Source organism: Dunckerocampus dactyliophorus, chromosome 12 (genome assembly GCF_027744805.1).
Source record: "Dunckerocampus dactyliophorus isolate RoL2022-P2 chromosome 12, RoL_Ddac_1.1, whole genome shotgun sequence".
In the NCBI taxonomy this organism is placed as follows: Eukaryota; Metazoa; Chordata; class Actinopteri; order Syngnathiformes; family Syngnathidae; genus Dunckerocampus; species Dunckerocampus dactyliophorus.
The window spans coordinates 6,042,858-6,056,896 of record NC_072830.1 but is presented as its reverse complement, the minus strand read 5'-3'; the positions used below and the strand labels follow the sequence as shown (position 1 = coordinate 6,056,896).

Genomic DNA, 14,039 nt, shown 5'->3' with positions numbered 1-14,039 from the left:
GTAAACTTTACTTCCACCCTCACGTGAAAAACATCCAACACGAGGCAAACGTACCAGTGATGCTGCCGGCCAGAAGAAGAACACACACATGATCCTACCTGTAGCGCCACCATCAGGAGGCACATGCTTAGACAACCTATTGTAGTTTGCTCTGTGCGGATTTGCTGCTTTCACTTCAACCTGGATGGGATTCATAATTTTGACATTCTTGACAGATTTGATTCAATATGTTGTCGTTTGTTGTTGTGTGTGCAGTGTAGTTCTCCTTTGCCGGGCCTGAGGAGCAAGGAGATGTGCTGCCGAAGTCTCGGGAAGGCCTGGGGCACGACTGACTGCGTCCTGTGCCCTCAACATGCAGGTCAGCACACTTCATTTTCACCTTTGACTTCTTTCCTCCACAACAGCAGCAAACAAAGAGGAGCCACTCCAAGAAAACAAACACACTGCTCTCCTCTGTCAGCGTGTGGTGATCCTGGATGAGTAAAATATTTGGGAAGGTTTCCACATGCTTATATAACACACACACACACACACACACACAGAGGACTTCACGCATTCCTTACTCCTTAACGAGCGCAACCAAAACTCCAAAACACGACCCTAAACTGAACCTCAACTCACTTCTGATGTCAAACTTGGGTCACCTTAAAAATGTTATCTTTTAGTTTGCTTTCTTACATGTGGTCACGTGATCGTTGTGCAATAATCCATCATTAATCACCATCAGGTCCAAACAGCAGCTGTCCTGTTGGCTTCGAGCGAGGCAACGGAACCAATTGTGTTGGTGAGTTTGATATCGCAGCTTCGTGAGGTCTCATTATGTCATAAAGTTGGATTTTCTACAGGTGAAGTTTAGACAATTTGAACTAACCACTGATGCTGGAATGTCCCACACTTGAACTAACGCGCTATGATTTCTTTGTCTTTGAGGACATTTAAAAATATAAGCTCGTCAGACGTCATGGGTGAAAGAAGGTGTTGGCTCAGCTACTGAATGTAAGCAAATGATTGATGAAAGTAATCCATATCTCTTAATTGTTTGTAGACGTGAATGAGTGCCTCCAGCCGGGACTTTGTGAGAACGGCATGTGTGTGAACACCGGGGGGAGCTATAGCTGCGTGTGCAAGCTGGGCTTCATCTTGGACGCCTCACATGGACTCTGCATCTGTAAGTAAACACACACCCCTCTTGAGAATGACATCAGGAATAACTCGGGTCAGCTTCCTGAGTCTCAATAAAATCCGTTGGCCAGTCATAAATCCATGTGTTAAAACTATAAGTGGTATCGGCGCAGGGAAAGTACTTGCTTGCACAAAAATACATGCAAGCCAAAGTTCCAGAGAGCGCTAAAGTACACGTGCACAGCAATGTGTCAACAATTCAGTTTCATTTCAGCTGCCAGTGTGATACAGTACATTTTGTAAAGTTTTGTTCTGGTTTTGCTTGCTGACCACTGAAAGTCTATCTGTACGTGGTTCTCTCAGCGCAGAGTGTGATATCAGAAGAGAAGGGTCAGTGTTACCGGGTTCTGGGTTCTGGTCTGGGTCCATCCTCCTGCTCCCTGCCCATCCTCAGGAACATCACTAAACAGATCTGCTGCTGTAGCCGAGTGGGGAAGGCCTGGGGTCCCGCCTGCCAGCGGTGCCCCTACTTCGGATCAGGTCGGTCTCCAGTCATGTGATCTATAGGAGGTGCAGTGTATCACTTGAAGATGTCTTCTCTCCCAGCGACCTTTAAGGAGATCTGTCCTGCTGGTCCTGGTTACCACTACTCTCCCTCTGCCCTGCAGTTTAGTCAGAGAGCGGCAGAGCAGCTGGGCACCCGAGGGGCTCAGCTGGTAACCAATGACAACATGGATCGCCAGGGTACGAGTCACAGAACCGCACTGGACATAGAGTGACCCATTCATCAGTGCCAACTCCTCCCTTTTTATGACTAGAGATCTCACCTCCGTCCATTTGCCTCTTTTTTCCTCAGGTGCTGCCTCTGCCGGGGCCACTAGGTCTCAGCAGAAACCCCCAGCGAGAGGGACAGCGAGCTCATCCAGCCGACCCAGTTCGCCGCCTCCTCGCGTGGCTGTCAGTCCCCCTCCCCCTAAACCCGTGAACCCTGGGAGCGCCGCCCGGCATAAACCTCAAACTCCAGGCAGTGTCCCGGTTCAGCCAAACCGCCCACGACCAACCACATCGTCGAAGAGACCACCACCACAATCCAGTGGGGGTCAAGGTACCAGCCGCAACCAAGGAACCAGCGGGGGTCACGGTACAAGTCAGAACCAGGGAAGCAGTGGTAGCCACGGCTCAAGCCAGAACCAGAGCACTAGCAGGAACCAAGGCACTAGTGTGAGTCAAGGTTCTTCACAGAACCAAGGACCAAGCAGCAGTCGCAACACCAGCCAGACTCAAGGTACCAGCAGGAACCAAGGTAACAGTGGGAGACAAGGTTCTACCCAGAACCAAGGAACAAGCAGTCGCAACACCAGTCAGACTCAAAGTACCAGCAGGAGCCAAAGTACCAGTGGAGGTCAAGGCACAAGCAGGACCCAGGGCACAAGCAGGACCCAAGGCACCAGCCAGACCCAAGGAACCAGCAGGACCCAAGGAACCAGTGGGAGTCAAGGCACAAGCAAGACCCAAGGCACCAGCAGAAGTCAAGGCACCAGTGGAAGTCAAGGTTCAACCCAGAATCAAGGAACAACCAGCAGTCGCAACACCAACGAGAGCCAAGGCACCAGCAGGAGCCAAAGTCCCGGTGGAGGTCAAGGCACAAGCAGGAACCAAGGAACCAGCAGGATCCAAGGTACCAGTGGGAGTCTAGGCACAAGAGGAAGTGAAATTGCTGGATGAACTGTCTGACACAGGTCACATGACCAATTGCTTGCTTGGTTCCTTTCTGTGTGTTTGAGCAGATTTGCCGACAGGAAGAGGAGATTCTCTCCCAGTACCGCCTCAGCAGATCCCTGAGCGAGACTCAAGGCCTGGCGGAGAGCTCCCGCCTCCGAAGAAGCCGACGACACGTCCTCCCCGTGTCCAGCGTGAGTGCCAGAAAACACACTTTTAATCTTCTTACCAAAACACACAACACGACTTTTATTATTCATGCCTGTGAACATTATCATTCATCCAGGTCATTCTATTGTTTGATTACTATGTTATCTAGAGCTCTTATTTATTTTGAATGGGCCATTTGAGACATTTCAGACGTCAGTGGTAAATTACATGATTTGTGTGTGTAGCATCGCGAGATGTGTGTGAGAGCAAACCAGGTGTGTGTGGCGCTGGTCGCTGTGTGGCGCAGCCGGGTGGAAAACACACCTGTGTGTGTGATCAGGGATACCAGGCCAACTCTGGGCGCACGCACTGTCAAGGTGAGTGTGCATGCAAACACACACATCGAATAAAAACACCCACAACACACAAAAATCCACTCAATTGTGTGTGCCTGTGTGTGTAGATGTGAATGAGTGTGTTCGGTCTCGAGGTGTGTGCTCACCCGGAGAGTGCGTGAACAGTGCAGGGAGCTTCAGGTGTGTGTGTCCATCGGGATACAGCAGCGACGCTCAGCAGAGCAGCTGTCAAGGTGACTTCCTGTTGCCAGTTTCACGTCCTCATGCTTGCTCACATAACGTCACTGTCCTCACTTAACTCGCCGCCCCCCCTTAACTCCCAGATGTGGACGAGTGCCAGCAGAGTCCCTGCGGCAGTGGTGCTCGCTGCCATAACACGGCTGGCAGCTTCACGTGTGCCTGTCGCCATGGTTACAAGCTCAGCGGCAGCACCTGCACAGGTAAGGAGGCCGTGGTGGTATCAACTCGCGAGCTGTTAGTTTGAGGGACTCGAATTGGGAAGTCAAAAACATCACATGACGTCTTTTTAGTTGTTGCATGTTGTCATTGTGTATGTGTGTCTCGTCTCCCAGACGTGAACGAGTGTGAGGATCCTCTGCTGTGTCCGGGTCAGGAATGCGTCAATAATCAAGGTTCCTACCGCTGTGTGTCCTGCCAGCCTGGATACGGACTTCTCAATGGACTCTGCACAGGTGACACACCTTGCTAGTGTTGACATCATCATTTGTCATATGGGATCATAAAACCAGAAAGCATTATTCTTATTGCCTATATCTTATTGAGCAGTGAGGGAAAGGCTTCTTGAGACGTCATCTGTACTTCTGTGAAGAAGGTGTCGGACGTTTCGCTCCTCATCCGAAGAGCTTCGTCAGCGAACTAATAAGTGCTGGTAGCCTAGGCCTTAAATACAGTAAGAGTGGGCGGAATTGGTGTGCCAACACCCTCCTTCTATTGGTTCCTTACACTAAGCCTGGGCGGAGTAGTGGTATAATCCTCTCCTGCTATTAGCACCTCCGATAAAAGGGAAGTGTCGCTCCCTGGGTTGGGTATGAACGACTCTGACGCTGGCTCGTTAGCATCTATTGTTCTGGCTCGGCCCTGGCTTCACCTCATTTGCAAGACTAAGAGCTATGGGTTATTGAGTAGTGGTTCCCAAACTTTTTACAGTGGCGTACCCCTTCAGACATTTGACCTGAAGCCATGTACCCCCCACTCCACCACACTTAAAAAAACACACACCTTTTTTATCTGAATTAACTTGAAATATTGAACATTATTAATTGGTTAATTTATTTTATAGTATTTCCGGTTCAAAAATGTGTATTTTGCACGGTCACATTTTGATAAAGTTTCACATGAGCACTGACAAATAGATAAGTAATCATCCTACATATCCTTTATTCCAGTCTGATGTTGGCATCCTTCCGTTTTGAATGGGTTCAGTTTGAGCATCACTATTTTGCCCACTCAAGATGGCTATGGTTTAAGTCTGCATATTAATTTAATACCAAGTTGAAGGGGAAAATGTAACAATCATGATAAAGCAATATCTGAAGTACAAAAATACATACAACCGACGATAAAGCCTCACTTTAGGGGGAATCCCCACTCACACTGACAGGTTCTCACTGCTGCGCTGTGCGGGAATCTGAACAACAATATAAACTAAATCTTCAAGATTAAACACTTTTAATGTACAAAATAATCATCAAGCTTACTTATTTCTTCATATGATGCACACAGAGCAGTTACCCCACGTGCTGTATCTCCTTTCTGCGCCCTTCTTGCACCGTGAGACTTTCAGGCGCACTCGGAATTGCAAGTGTTAGGTGCTAGTTGTTTTTCATTTTTATTCACGTACCCCCTGTCACTATTGGTGTACCCCTGGGGGTATGTGTACCCCACTTTGGGAACCGAGGTTATAGAGCATTGCCAAGAGCAAAAGAAGCCTGATCAGACTGAGTGGCAGTTGTCTTCCAAATAGACACAATTCATTCAAGTGTTTTTGTATCCGCAGACATCGATGAGTGTCGTCAGTCTCTCTGCTCCAACGGTCGCTGTGAAAACACACCTGGGAGCTTCCGCTGCGTCTGTCGCCACGGTTACAAGCTGAAAAACAACAACTGTACAGGTGAACGTGCACAAAGATGGACTGGGAACAGACAGGATTGTGGGGATGAGTGAATGACTGACGTGTGTGTGTGTATGTCCGTGTGTGTTCGTGCCTAGATGTGGACGAGTGTGCAGAGCCATCTCAGTGTCCTGGTCAGATGTGTGTCAACTCTATGGGCTCGTACCGCTGTGTGTCCTGTCGACCGGGATACACACTGACAAATAGACAATGCACAGGTACAGTGCACGCGCGCACACATACACACATTCACACAAAGACACAAACACACATCTCCTTTTTTCTCCAGATGTGAACGAGTGTGAGGACGGAGCGTTGTGTCCAGGTGGGCAGTGTATCAACACCGAGGGGTCCTACAAGTGTGTGGACTGTCACCAAGGCTACCGTGCCGTGAACGGACTGTGTGAAGGTGCACACACGCACGCACACTCATAGGACTAACTTTTGTTGATGATGTGTGATTCATTAGTGTTTTCTCGCGCAGACGTCGACGAGTGCGTGAGCCCCTCGGCTTGTGAGGCAGAACGTGTGTGTGTCAACACTGTTGGCTCGTTCCGATGCGACTGTCTTCCAGGGTATCGAACTTTCGGACGGGGGCGACAATGCAGAGGTGAGCATACTTGCTCCACTGTTTACACGAGGGGTGTCCAAACTTTTTCTTGTAAAACGACATGTAGATACAATATGCTAAGAAGTTATAAACAGTGGCGGAGGCAGAAATTTTTCATTGGGGTGGCCAAGGTGAGACCATTACTCACGTAGGGGTAGCAATAAATTAATAACTGAAATGGGGTGGCCGGAGAGTGACCGGGGTGGTCACCCCTGGCACCACGTAGCTCCGACACTGGTTCAATATACTGTACAGTATTTCAAGAAAAAAACTGCATCTCAGCTTTGTGATATAGGTGAAAAAAGTATTATTAGTATAGTTTAATATTTTGACTTTATTCACATAGTAAGCTGTATTTTCCAAAAATTACACCTTTATTTTTGTTTTGTTTCTCATAATACTTAAAAAAACATACAGTATATAAATGACATGTTTCCTCATAATATTATGAGTTTTTGTAAAATTGAGACTTTTCTTCTTGTTAAAATATGACTTTTTTTACCCTAAAAATTTTGATTTAGTATTTTTATCTTAATATTTTTTTTAAATACAGCTGTCTTGTCCATTTTTGCAGGTTTTTTTTGTTTTGTTTTTTTACATTTTTCAGCAATTTTAGCTCTTCTTGTTAATTTTCTTGTCATTATGAATTTATTCCCATAATACTTTGACTTTATTCTCGTAACATTATAACTTTTGCTGGGACCTAATCTTCAAAAAATTCAAATTTTATTTGTTGTTTTGTTGTTTATGATATTACAACATTTAAAAAAAAAATAACATTTTTTTTTTCATTTCCACTTTATGCTACTAAAATGACGTTATTTTTCCTCTTAATAGTACAACGTTATTCTCGTAAAATTAAGACTTTTTCCTCATCAGATTACAACTTTTTTCTCTTAATAGTTTGACTTTACTTATTTTCCAGTTTTGATGTTGTTTTTTTATGTAATTTAATATTTTCAGAAAAAAAAAACAGCCTTCGGCCGCAAATGGCCCGGAGGCCTCACTTTGGACATTTCTAGTCTACACTGACTGTAGTCTGATTAGTGTGATCAGCGTGGATTAGTGTGGATGTTGCTAATAGTAACGCTAACGTGGCACAGCTGAGGTAATTGTAGTTTGGAAGGTGTGCACCTGTATGCACCAAAATATGAGGTAACCATGGTAACACAGACGTATATCTGTGTGTGTATGTCTCCTGTCAGACATCAATGAATGCTTGGAGGAGAACTGGTGCCCCCCCACGGGAGAGTGTGTCAACACACCAGGCTCATACACGTGTGTGTGTCCTCAAGGATTCACTCTGAGCAGCAGCAGCAGCAACAACAAGACCACCTGTGTTGGTCAGCACGCCGCCTTCTCTTTTGTTGACTTTGACTGATGCCATGACCATGTCTCAATTTGTGACGGCTCTCTGGTCGTCTGTGCAGACGTGGACGAGTGCACGAGGTCGAGGGCGTGCACGGACGGCGACTGCGTCAACACTGACGGCTCCTTCCTGTGTCGATGTCATCCTGGATTCACAAACAACCCTGAGAGGACCACCTGCCTCGGTACACAAACACACACTCCGTAAATGTTAGGCTTATTACTGGTCTGGTTTCAAGTGTCTGTGTGTGTGTGTGTCCGCGCCAGATGTGGACGAGTGCGTCTCGTCTGGAGGCTCAGTCTGTGGAGCGCTCAGGTGTGAGAACACCATCGGTTCTTACCGCTGCCTCACTTCCTGTGAGCCAGGCTTCCAGGTGTCTGCTGCTGGCCAGTGTGAGGGTGAGCAGACATCTGCAGGCGCACACAGACACATTCCTCCCAGTGGAAAAAAATATTTTGTGTGTCTCCTCCACCAGACGTGGACGAGTGTGTGAACAGGACAGTGTGCGGTGATCACGCGGTCTGTCAGAATGTGGTGGGAACGTACGTGTGTGTATGTGACCAAGGTTTCACCTCCACCGCTGATGGAAAGTTCTGTGTGGGTATGTGACTGTCTTCACTATACACATCAAATGGCGGGGCTGTTTTGTCCAGATTAATGGGATTGATGGTCTGCAGGTCACTGAGGGACATTCCGATTGAATGCTTGTGTCTTCCAGACGAGGACGAATGTGTGTCCATGCCAGGTGTGTGTGGTTCTGCTCGATGTGACAACATGGAGGGATCCTTCATGTGTGAATGTGACACACCTGGAGAAGAGTTTGACACCACGAATAGACAGTGTGTGAGCACCCCGCCACCGCCACCACAGCAAGGTACACACACACACACACACACTCACACACACCCACCTACCTTAGTGGTTCTACTGTATTTGATTGCAACCTGTTTCTTATTCCACGGCAGGGACTTTCCCCATCCACTCCTCATCTTCGTCCACATCCTCCTTCCATGCCAGTGTATTTGACTTGGCTCCGGTGCTGCCCCCCCTCCCCCCACCCAGCCCCGGTGAGCTGAGAGAGTGTTACTACAACCTGGCTGGGGGTGACTCCTGCAGCCTGCTAGCCACCAACACCAGCCAGCAGGAGTGCTGCTGCACACTGGGAGAGGGGTGGGGCCTGGGCTGCCAATACCACGCCTGTCCCCTAGCTGGCACAGGTGAGACGCCGCTCATTGGGGTGCGGTCATGGGAGGGCGTACCTCCGCTCACTGGTCATGCGTGATGGTTTATGTGCAGCTGACTTCCTGTCGCTGTGTCCCAGTGGGAGAGGATACGTGACCACTGGAGCTGGAGCCTTCAGCTACACAGGTATACACACACACACATACAGTATCTAGGGGGCGTATGTGCATGCTATGTGAGGGCTGCTATGATATGTGCTGTACTCCCTGTTCATCATTACAGCTCTCTTTGACATCAGCTCTCTTTGAATTCTCCTGTAATTCCCGAGAAATCGACATTCCCAGTTAATATTGTCAACATCTCCACAACGTTTGTGCTCATTTTCAAGAGAAATACATCTGTAAACTGTTTGTCTTGTGAAAGAAATGTCACGCACGTGGGCGCCAATGTTTACTGTTTGCCAGATGTGGATGAGTGCAAACGCTTCCATACAGAGGTGTGCAAGAACGGAGTGTGCGTCAACAACATTCCCGGATACAACTGCTACTGTTCCAGCGGGTTTGTGTACAGCAGCACACTGCTGGAGTGCATTGGTACGCTCACACACACACACACACACACACACACACACACAGTTATTTGATTATTGTGGTCTTGTCATGAGTCCATGCTGGCCTAAGATGAAAGAGTGGAGGGAAGGTTCTGCTTCCGTAAGAGTGCCAATGGCTAGCTAAAGTTAACACATAACAAAACATGTCATTTAAAAGTTCTAAACAGTCAACAGAAGTGGAACATTCCTTCTTGACCTGTTTATCAAAGTGTGGCTAAATTTGAACAAAACACAAGTCACATGTTGGCCAGTCACATGACCTGTGTGTGATGTGGTCACATGGAAATACACAAAAAAGTAATAAAACTTCACGTGTGGAACACTGACGTGAAATTCCCTCACACATGTTGTAATTTGTGAAGTTTGCGAGTGTTTTCCGCAATGATGTCATGAAATCACCTGCCCCCCTGCCCCCATCAGTGTGTCCCGTCAACAAAGTGTGACTGTGTAAAGTTGTTGTGCCTCTGTGGAGACCACAGAAAGTTCCACATAGAAGTGTGAAAGAGTGACATCATCACGTTCACTGTGGATTAACTAGCATTTTGTTTATATTATGCCGGTTGGCTGACACTATACGATACTGCTCCCCGCTTTTTGCACGGGTTACGCTTCAGGCGATTGCTGAAAATCTATGAGTAATTGAGACGGCCATTAAAATGTCTACTTTTGATACATGGCTGGCTGCGCCTCCTAACCCTCCTGACAGCTTGATGTTGACGTTCTCCGGTTTCGGATCAACATTTGCAATAAAGGTGACTGTTGGAATCATTAGATTCGATTCGATACAGAACCCATCCTCTTTTCTCTTTAGTATGTCTCACACTTATTAAACACATTTAAAGTATGACATTTATAGGTACTCACCAATAATGAGCGCTAATGTGAGACGATCAATGAACGTATGGAATCAGTTACGATGTAGAAGTTATATCCTGTAAAGCCTCGGTTTTTGTATGCCCAGTTTTTGTATGATACAGTTTTTGTTGAAAATTCTAACACGTAACAAACTAGTCTGTTTGCCCTGTACTGTATCGTTCTGCGAAATCCAGTGTCCAAACAAAGCACCCTACGCATCGCTGACTCACTGTCTGTGCATTTTTTTATTGAGTGCGACTGCTAAATAATCCGCCATGGGGCCAAAGAAAGTTGCAAGTGCCGGCAATTTGATAAAGGAGAGAAACTCGACTGAATTCATTCTCGCCAGGATGTACGGGAAGTCTGCATAAACAATTGCTTCCATCCATTCATCATTTATAATTATTTTGTGCAGTTTTGTGCATGTAAAACTATAATTATCCTCTCGAAAATGTATTTTTTGTTAATATTTTGGGTGTCTGAAACGGATTCATTGTATTGACATGATTTCTTATGGGAAAAATGGCCTTTTCATTTGGACTGATTTACGGTAATAACGAAAACCGAGGTACCACTGTATAAGTTTCACTTTTGCCTCTCACAGCAACTATGGCGTATTCAAGGACCGCCAAAAAAGGGTGAAATCTCGGCACTTGACGAAAAACTTTGAAAATGTGAAATACTAATAATTAATATTTACAATAGTATTTCAAAGTTGACTGGTTAGATTTTATGTATGTTATGTTTTACTGTGATTGGCTGGCGACCAGTCCAGGGTGTACCCCGCCTCTCGCCTGAAGTCAGCTGGGATAGGCTCCAGCATACTTACGACCCCAGTGAGGATAAGCACCATAGAAGATGGACGGATGGTTATGTTTTATAGAAAGATATACCTGTATGATGTACATAAATACGCGTACTCTGATTTTTAAAATTAATATACTGTAGTAAATATGTATATTTTCTATATTTATAGTAGAAGGTAGAGCTTTGGGACTTTTTAAAAGTGTGAGGACCCCTGCTGTACATTTGACCTTTATTTTCACTTATTTCTAAATTACTGAGTTAGGGTGTGTGATGTGTTTTCTGCTGAAAAAAACAACCTATTTTTTGGTAATCATTTAAAAAACAATTCAAATTTGTAATACAATATAATATAATATGACATCTCAAAAACATCGTGTTCAAACTGTGCAAGTTATGGAATATTAAAAAGCACTTTTGATTGATCACCTGACCCAGCAGCACCATTTCAAACTTCCAAATAAAAGTGAATAAAGTGGAGCTTTGTGTAATCGTTTACATTTGAGTCTTAAGACAGGTGAAAAAGGAATGACTAATTCCAGGGTACATTGAAATACTTCATATTAAATATGGCCTATGCCTCAGTGAGCAAAAAACGAGCTGCAATGTTGACCATAACTTCAAAATAAGTGTGTAACGTGGGCGTACTGAAAGTAAAAGTGTGATTGTGTCTTCAGACCTGGACGAGTGTGAGCAGGAGACGTGTGTAGGAGGCCAGTGTGTCAACACAATCGGTTCGTATTACTGCAGCTGTCCGCCTCCGCTGGTGCTCGACGACACTCAGCGCAACTGCGTCAACTCGTCTCACCTCACCCTGGGTGAGCCGCCTTCAACGAGCATTTAAGTTCATGAATATTCATGAGGGATAATGAGCTTCTTTGTGCCTGCAGATGAGAACCTGTCCGTGTGCTGGCAGACCGTCAGCGCTGATTTCATGTGCCAGAGTCCCCTCTTGGGGGCGCAAGTCACCTTCACGGACTGCTGCTGTCTGTATGGCGAGGGCTGGGGCATGGAGTGCGCCCTCTGCCCCTCCACTGACTCAGGTGAGTCAGTTAACACAATGAGGCTAAACAACTACTTAGCAACACTATTTACTACTCACACGAGGTACTACATATCTTAACAAAGTTACTTTTGTAGTTGCTTTGTGTTGAAACATTACTGATTGTAGTCCATGGCAGCAACCAGCAGGGGGTGCAATTCATTCACACCCTACTAGTTTGCTGCTTAAACTGGAGTTGGTAGATACTTCTGTACAATTGTATCCTACAAGTATATAAAATAAACACAGGACAGGAGATTCTAGGAAAACAAAAACATATTTATATCAACACACATATTTATGAACAGTTTTAGAATGTATAGTATAATAACAGCATAGGACAATGTAACAAATTTCATCAAATACAATTATTCCTAGTTATTTATTAAATGAAATAAATTGTGCATTATAAGTAAACAAAAGCAAAACCTACTCCAGGAATCCCTTTTTTATCACAGTTATTCATTTCCAGACCCGACCGTGATAATTGAATTTGTGCAAAGTAGGATTCTTTATTTATAAATGGAATGTTTTGGTAGTTAGAGCATAGAAAACCTGTTTATGACCGTCTAAATATGGGTTTTAACATTATTAGAGCACTCTAGAAATGACATAACACCCCTATAGTCATGTTTTCACTCCAAATACCCAATATAGTAGACATAATAAGAGAAACTAAGCCATCTAAGACATAAATAAAGCTCGTGCTTGTTTGTGTTGCTGTAAATGTGTTGAGTTTTAGCTTGGCGTGGGTTACGGCCACAACAGTAGCCCGTGATTATTGTGCCTGTTGTGAGATAATTCAAACCTGCACAAAAAGCCTGTTCTTCCGGCGATCAAGTCTGGTGCTTGTGTGTCTCACCAAACATTACAGTAACATTACTGACACCTACTGACCAGTGTAGAATACTACATATCACCAACGTCTTTGAATGCGTCTTCTGAATGCCTTTTATTTGTATTTTATTCACTGAGCCATTTTTATCCTGAAAACTTAGTCCAAAAATACGTACAATTTGCTTAAATATGCTTATTTTCTAAACAATAAAAGGCAGTATTCATCCACGAAACAGCATGATTTATTCATTAATACTGAATATTTTTGGAAACACCGTGTTTCGGTGAAGCCACGAAATTTGAAGCGGAGAGGCGAGGGACGACTGTATTGGCTCTCATTCTTGGCTTCTTGTGTCCAAAAATGTATTCCCAGAGTTTGTAAACGATATACCAATTTATAAACATATACAATATACTTTAACAACACAACAAAAAAGCACAAGTATTTGTGAAAATTAAGGTTAACGGTCCCTACCTTTACATTGGCGTCCTGGTGGGCTATTTTGCAGCTGTAATTTAAAAAAAAGTGAGCTTTCGCTGATGATTTCATGGTGAGTGGAGTGGAGTGGAGTGGAGTGAGGTTCCACAGGCTGGTGAAGTTAGCGTTTTGATGACTGCATCATCTTATTTGTCTGTGAGAATCACACCTGGAAATGCTGAAGTGTCTTTGAATGTGAGCATGTTTACCTCTGAGCCTCGTGCGTCTTTGCCTTCTTGCTTTTCTCCCTCATCTGGAATTGCTTCGTGATTGACAGACGGACATGTCGTGTGTCCACAGATGACTTTGCCAGCCTGTGCAGTTCCTTTCCTCCTCCCGTCTTTCCGGAACCTTTCCCAGACTCGACTGGATCAGACCCATCTGGGCGAGGAAGAGGAGGCGGTACCAACCAGCTTTTACTTTTATTTCTGGATTTCTCCCTGCTTTTTGTTAACGTCCTCATCTCTTTGTTTTCTTCCTCCTCGTCTTCTTCCCTTGCTTCTACTTCTCCCCCTCAGCTCCTCTGTTCTTCCCACCCTTCAGTCGCGACACTTTCCCCCCCAGCACAGACTTTGGTGGTCCCGACTATGATGATTACTCTCCAGGAGGGGGCAGCAGCTCTGGCTTCCGAGGCAGGACCCCAGCCAGCTTCAGCCTACCTGATGAAACCTACCGAGGAGAACCCTTTGAGTGAGGACTAAACTCAGTCGAACCTTGTACACGTCACCCTTTGTAGGGGATTACTTTGAGGCGTACGAATCCACATGAGCTACT

The 14,039-nt window shown here is 45.4% G+C and overlaps 1 protein-coding gene across 9 annotated transcripts in view; it reads left to right on the top strand.

The window, feature by feature from the left end:
- LOC129190811 (latent-transforming growth factor beta-binding protein 4) overlaps positions 1-14,039 on the top strand; it is a 39,561-nt gene that overhangs the window by 18,586 nt on the left and 6,936 nt on the right. For all 9 annotated transcript variants that reach the window (XR_008573085.1, XR_008573084.1, XR_008573083.1 and 6 more), the window contains 27 exons: positions 256-358; positions 728-784; positions 1,046-1,168; positions 1,486-1,662; positions 1,729-1,866; positions 1,979-2,800; positions 2,910-3,035; positions 3,237-3,368; positions 3,455-3,580; positions 3,671-3,787; positions 3,920-4,039; positions 5,365-5,478; positions 5,577-5,696; positions 5,768-5,887; positions 5,963-6,088; positions 7,294-7,431; positions 7,519-7,641; positions 7,724-7,855; positions 7,933-8,058; positions 8,176-8,331; positions 8,423-8,674; positions 8,754-8,825; positions 9,104-9,232; positions 11,586-11,726; positions 11,799-11,951; positions 13,566-13,667; positions 13,784-13,955. Coding sequence is in view for 6 of the 9 variants with exons in the window: in XM_054793437.1 (XP_054649412.1) it covers positions 256-358; positions 728-784; positions 1,046-1,168; positions 1,486-1,662; positions 1,729-1,866; positions 1,979-2,800; positions 2,910-3,035; positions 3,237-3,368; positions 3,455-3,580; positions 3,671-3,787; positions 3,920-4,039; positions 5,365-5,478; positions 5,577-5,696; positions 5,768-5,887; positions 5,963-6,088; positions 7,294-7,431; positions 7,519-7,641; positions 7,724-7,855; positions 7,933-8,058; positions 8,176-8,331; positions 8,423-8,674; positions 8,754-8,825; positions 9,104-9,232; positions 11,586-11,726; positions 11,799-11,951; positions 13,566-13,667; positions 13,784-13,955 (4,217 nt within the window). In the remaining 3 variants the exon portion in view is untranslated. The remainder of the gene's footprint in view (positions 1-255; positions 359-727; positions 785-1,045; positions 1,169-1,485; positions 1,663-1,728; positions 1,867-1,978; positions 2,801-2,909; positions 3,036-3,236; positions 3,369-3,454; positions 3,581-3,670; positions 3,788-3,919; positions 4,040-5,364; positions 5,479-5,576; positions 5,697-5,767; positions 5,888-5,962; positions 6,089-7,293; positions 7,432-7,518; positions 7,642-7,723; positions 7,856-7,932; positions 8,059-8,175; positions 8,332-8,422; positions 8,675-8,753; positions 8,826-9,103; positions 9,233-11,585; positions 11,727-11,798; positions 11,952-13,565; positions 13,668-13,783; positions 13,956-14,039) is intronic.